This window comes from Bidens hawaiensis, unplaced genomic scaffold (genome assembly GCF_021521415.1).
Source record: "Bidens hawaiensis isolate Kalapana, Puna unplaced genomic scaffold, B.hawaiensis_p1.1 tig00018422_1, whole genome shotgun sequence".
Lineage (NCBI taxonomy): Eukaryota > Viridiplantae > Streptophyta > Magnoliopsida > Asterales > Asteraceae > Bidens > Bidens hawaiensis.
Window position 1 is genome coordinate 372,854 of NW_027492781.1, and position 6,069 is coordinate 378,922.

The 6,069-nt window shown below is 35.2% G+C and overlaps 1 protein-coding gene across 1 annotated transcript; it reads left to right on the top strand.

The window, feature by feature from the left end:
• The first annotated feature begins 518 nt into the window (after positions 1-518).
• On the top strand, positions 519-5,314 carry LOC143555987 (UTP--glucose-1-phosphate uridylyltransferase-like). The gene is made up of 16 exons (XM_077045431.1): positions 519-1,166; positions 2,509-2,697; positions 2,806-2,906; positions 2,992-3,082; positions 3,180-3,240; positions 3,335-3,412; positions 3,492-3,536; positions 3,627-3,725; positions 3,797-3,854; positions 3,998-4,082; positions 4,154-4,196; positions 4,285-4,368; positions 4,502-4,600; positions 4,691-4,795; positions 4,890-4,961; positions 5,036-5,314. The coding sequence occupies exons 1-16, from the start codon at positions 712-714 to the stop codon at positions 5,066-5,068; spliced, it is 1,698 nt and encodes a 565-aa protein (XP_076901546.1). The 5' UTR covers positions 519-711; the 3' UTR covers positions 5,069-5,314.
• The last annotated feature ends 755 nt before the right edge of the window (positions 5,315-6,069 follow it).

Consider the following 6,069-nt stretch of genomic DNA (forward strand, 5'->3'; position numbering starts at 1 on the left):
CTGATTGAAAACGATTATGTTTGAAGTATATTTCACTATTATTTTGAATTGCTTTATCAAAGTTATGTTGGTTCATTATCTATGGTTATTTACATTACAAACAAAGAAGAATATTTTGTTTTAATTCTGACATTTTAGTTTAAAAAAAAAATATTTTCTAAGATATTTGAAACGTGGTTAACCCAACCTAGAGGTGCACAAAACAATCGGTTTCCGGACCCGACCCGACAGTTCTTACCCGGAACCGGACCCGACCCTACCCTACCCGCCGGTACAGACCGAGCTTTGGGTTTACCCCATAACTGTACCCGGTGGAACCGTTTCTGCCAATACCCAGTCAAAACCCAACCCTACCTGAAACCCGATCAAATATTCGACTATACTCGGAACCGGTTCCTGCCCAGACCCGGTTTTGACTTTTGTTGATCATACCCGGTTCCAATTCTTGAAATAACCAGTTTGTGCACCTCGAACCCAATCTAAAAACCCGAACCCGAAAACCCGTTAGAGATTTGGGTTGGGTTTCACTTTCGGGTCAAAACACCTTCATTTCCACAACCACCGTTCACGCCTCCATCCGCCGTACCACACCACCACCACTTCAACCAATGCTCCGAACATTGACTCCTTAAAAGTCAAAATCACAACAAACCTTTAACCTTCACTCAACCAGTTAACTAATTATTACTATTATCCAATTCACATCACCAAATGACGATCCACTCCGCCGTAATCCAAAACCTCCTCCGTACAAACGCACACTTAGGCCGCCGATTCGCCGAAAACCACTTCAAAATCTACACCTACGGCTCGCGTAACGGCATGACGATAATCGACTCGGATAAAACCCTAGTTTGCATCCGCAGCGCGTGTAACTTCATCGGCAATCTCGCTAGGTTAAACGCTAGGTTTTTATTCGTTAATACGAATCCGTTAGTCGATGATATCATTGACCAGATGATTAAGGCCACGGGATGTCGGAACGATAACTCGTGGAGGCTCGGAGGCTTTTTGACTAATAGTTTGAGTCCGAAGAGGTTTCGGTCTAGGAACCAGAAGTTTAATTTGACTTCGGTCAATCGGCCGGACTGCGTGGTGATTTTTGATACGGAACGCAAGAGTTCTGTGGTGTTGGAAGCTACTAGGCTGCAGATTCCGATCGTAGGGTTAGTGGTTCAGTGTTTTTGTTTGAATATGTTCGTGCTCGTTTATGTTCGTTAGTTACAGATGTAAATGAATATAATTGAACACGGACGAGTAAATATAAAATGTTTTAAGTACATGATTAGCATAATTGAGTTATTATTTACATAACATATTTATAGTGGTTCGATGTTTTCGTTTGGTTGTAGGCGTGCGAGCGTGTTCGTGTTCGTGTATTTAGCTTTAAACGAACATGGACGCGAAATGAATATATTCGTGCGTGTTTATGTTCGTTAGTTACAAATGTAAATGAATATAATTGAACATATTTGAGTTATTATTTACATAACGTATTTATAGTGGTTCAGTGTTTTTGTTTGATTATTGTTGATGATTATATGCCTGTAAACAATGCTGCCAATGTTGTAGTACTTGCTAGTTGCTAGTCGGTCGGTGGGGTGGGGACTCGAGATTAATCAACGATTAATCAGTGTCTAGTTGGGATTTTTATAACCTTGCCTTTAAACATGTTCGTGTTTAAGTATAAATGTAGACGAACGTGAACGGTTAATTGAAGAAATATTTGTGTTTATGTTTGTTCGTTTAAAATATGGACATGTTCGTGTTTGTTTGTTAAAAATCTAAACGAACAGTTCACGAACATAAATGGACATAATTGAATGAAAACATGTTCCTGTTCGTTTAAGTTTAAATGAAGACGAACATGAACAGTTAATCGAAGAAATATTTGTGTTTATGTTTGATCGTTTAAAATATGGATATGCTCGTGTTTGTTTATGTTTGCTCGTTTAAAATCTTAACGAACAGTTCATGAACGTAAATGGACATAATTGATGAACACAAACAAACATAAATGAACGTAAGTCACACTTAAGTGAACACAAACAAATACATATAAAACATTAAGTATATGAATAAAAAAATTGTCGGTGTTCGTTCATTTATTAAATTAATGAACATAAATGAGCTTCACGAACAGTTCACTGAATGTTCGGTTCATTTATAGGCCTAAGGTGAATGTCGGAATTCTGAATTTAGTTGGGAAATTTGGGATCGGGAATTTCGGGTTTGGTACCGGTATGGTCACTGAGCTGATCCCTTTAGTGGTTGGGGTATGTGGGCAGTGGGCTGAGGACCATGTTGGTGTGTCGAGTGATAGCTAGTAGCCTGGAAAGTTAAGTGTGTGAAAGGAAACATGGCGTTCATGTTTGTTTGTTTAGTTAAATGAACAGAAAAAAAAATTGTTTGTGTTCGTTTGTTTGTTTACAGGCAGGCCTAAGATGAATGTCTGAATTTAAGTGTAGAGTTAAATATTCTAATTATTAATTTTAATTTTAATTTCAGACTGGTGGATCCGAGTATGCCATTGGAGACGTTTAAGAAGATCACATATCCTATTCCAGCAAATGATTCAGTGCAGTTTGTGTATTTGTTCTGTAATTTGATTACAAAGACTATTCAATATGAGAAAAAGAAGCTTGCAGAAGCTAAAGGAATAGTGTTTAAAGAAGAAGAAAACGAGCCAGAAATTGGGTAAGAAAATGCATTGAAGTAAATGTTTTATGTTATTTTGAGTTTTGTTTGAGATGAGTACCAATAAGTCAATAACAACTTTTGTTGTGGATGAATTACGGATTGAAGTGAGGTTGCTTTACTACCACCGGTTGATAAGATTAAGATAGATGGTGTAAATGATGAATTGTCGGTTCTACCATATGAAGGCTTGTCCCCTTTTTCCGATGGTAATCGTTTAGATTGATTCACTTCTTTCACTTAATAGTTATTTATGTTCATCTTTTTGTAGTTGTAATGGTTTTGTGAATGCAGATCCTTTAGAAATCAAGGAGCTGCTGGACAAACTTGTTGTCGTTAAGATCAACGACGATGAAGGGACCAAGATGGGTTTTAATGGGCCAAAGTATGGATTTTACCATGACCATCAATTTCTGCATTTTCATAGTTCTTATATTATTGGTATTAAAGTTTACTGATGCATTCTCATGTTCTTCATTCAGGTCTGCCATTGAGATTTCTAATGGACTGACATCTCTAGACTTGCTTGCTAATTATATTGAGGTCAATTTTTAAAATCTTTACTTTGCTTACCCTTTTGAAGATTTTACAGTTAGTTTATGTTCGGTTCAAAACTTATATTCAGAATTGTTTGTAGTCTCTGAATTCGATATGCGGATGCAATGTCCCTCTGCTTGTGATGAATGATGCCAGTACACACGATGAGACTTTGAAGGTAACTGAATTTTCTTGATTCTCATTATTTTGCATTTTACATGCTGTCTAACAAATTTGTGTTTTTTGTTGTTGTATAGATTGTGGAGAAACATTCTAACAAAAACATAATCTGTTTATTCAAGGTTTGTTTTCTTTTGAATCATTTGATCTTTTACAGCAGCTTCTTTTGCTATTCAATTATCTTGTATCTCACAATGAGATATGCATGATAGGATCAACATCAAGATGATGATGTCAAAATTGCTTTTGACCAAAAGGAAGCTTTGCTTTCTTTAAAGAAGAGTGGCAAACTTGATGAATTATTATGGCAGGTAATATCTGTTGAAATTAGTTTTTGTACATTAAACTTTTTGTAGATTACAGACCTTGATTTTTTTTACAGGGTAAAGAGTTCATATTGATGCTGAACTCGAATAATTTGGCTGAAGTTTTGGACCTAAGTATCCTTGTCTTTTTTTATCTTTTAAAAATTCATGAGTTACGATCTTATGAATCTGAAATATACTAATATGTCATGTACTTATGAACCTAATCAGTAACCAAGTTTATTATTATGATTTGGGATCCTTACATTATGGTCCAGATATTCTAAATCATCTGATCAAGAATAAGATCAAGTATTGTATGGAGATAGAAGAGAGGTTTAGGGTCGCCACTGCAATGAATACGTGAGTATTGGATTTATCTAATGTCTTTTTATCTGATTAACTTTTTATTGTTTTTATAATAATTATTACAGGTGGGTAAACATTAATTCTGTCGCGAATCATCCGGAAACAAGGGTATACGTGCACATGTTTATGTTTTTGTTATGTAATTATTTTCGTTATTAGATACTGACTTTACAATTTCTTATTCTTTATCTTCCAGATATTTGGGCCTCCCATTGCTGTAACTGTTCCTAAATCTAAAAATCTTCCACTGGAGGAAACATCAGATTTACTCATCTTTAAGGTTAACATTGTGACATTATTTTTATTGGTGACAATTTTGACCCATTTACTTACGAATGGGTTGCTTCGTGTTATCTTTTTTCTCTAGCTTATTTTGAATGATCTGCTCTTACTACAATATTATCTTGCTGCAGTCTGATTTGTACACCTGTGACAAAGGCGTTCTTACACGCAATGATGCCAGAACAAACCCTGTTAATCCCATCATAGAATTAGGCCCAGAATTTGAAAAGGTGACATTTGCAGTCAGTAAATCATCTATTAATCCATTTTATTGGATACTTTTTGATTCAATTTTACAGTTAATTCTTTCTTTTATATAGGTAGCGGACTTTGAAAGTCGTTTTAAGTCGATTCCAAGCATCATTGGTCTTGATAGATTGACTGTCTCGGGTGACGTCTGGTTTGGAAGTGGTGTCATTCTCAAGGTACAATTTATAACCATGTAATCTGTTGTGAAATGTGAATGTGTATAAAAGTATCGGTATCTTTGATGTAACTGTTTTCTTATCAATTTCATAGGGTTTAGTCAGCATTAACGCAAGACCAGGCGAGAAAATTGTAATCCCTGATGGAGCTGTGCTAGATAACAAGGTACATTTTCAAACTTTCTTCCATTCATTTGTTTTATGTTTTTTTTTTAATTAACTTTTGTGCTGCATATTCAGGCTATCAACGGCCAAGAAGATCTCTCAGAGTAAGATAATCTCTCGCAAAAAGATCCTATTTCCCGTTTTCTTAAACCTACATCAACCACAATGCAACACATGTAGAAGGTACCAGTATTATTTCCTTTTAGATAATCGCTAATAATGGTAACTTGTCACCATGATAACATATAGTCTTCACTTGTTTATTGGCGAATTTGCCCAAAGAACAATTTTGTCCCATAGGAGTAGAGGGATGGTATTTTTATTCTTTTAACTAAATTATGAGTACACTTGTTATATTATTGTTGTGTTTTTGTGTGATTTGTGATCGGAACATGAAATTGAAGATGCCCTTTAAATGTTTCAAATTGGACGAACTAGAGTTGTGTGAATGATAAAATCAGCCCTTCTGTATATACATTTTATAATTATACTCGAAATACAAGTTTTCATTGCATATTCACTTATGATGGTACATGCTTACGAGTTATGATAGTAAACAAGCACAGTAGAATTCAAATACAACTAAATTGTATAATACATGAATTTATTGATTTGTTGGATATCATGATGAGAAGAAAATCTTTGAATCCAACCCAGGCCTTGGTGATTAGCATCATAACCGTGCTCATATGAATCAACGGATGAGTTGTGGGTAGGAAAGAATTGTATGAAGAATATCAGTAGCGTAGGAATCATGACCAGTTTTTGTTGGATAGGACTTAAAATTAGGAGACCAAGAACATTCAGGATAAGAAAAAGAACAATTGTTGGACTTTTGGTATCCATTTTGTTTCCGATATGGTTACTTTCTGTGAATTAGAACGAATGGGTGCTGTTATAGTGTGATATATATTATAGGTTTAAGTCCCTCTGAGTTAGGGCAAAAGATAGAATCAAGAATGTGCAAATACAATAAATGGAATCAAGGCATGGAAACATCATGAAACGCAAAGATGTGTGTTAAAGGAAAAATCAGTCAGAATAAAGAAACCGAAAAGTTGGGTGCAAATTATGTTTGTAGTCGACCTCAAATTATATGTATTTAGACG

Coding starts and splice junctions, on each gene's coding strand:
- LOC143555987 (XM_077045431.1), top strand. CDS start 712: ATGACGATCCACTCCGCCGTAATCCAAAACCTCCTCCGTACAAACGCA. Junction 4,796..4,889: donor GAAGTGGTGTCATTCTCAAG/GTACAATTTATA, acceptor TCAATTTCATAG/GGTTTAGTCAGCATTAACGC. Junction 4,962..5,035: donor GAGCTGTGCTAGATAACAAG/GTACATTTTCAA, acceptor CTGCATATTCAG/GCTATCAACGGCCAAGAAGA.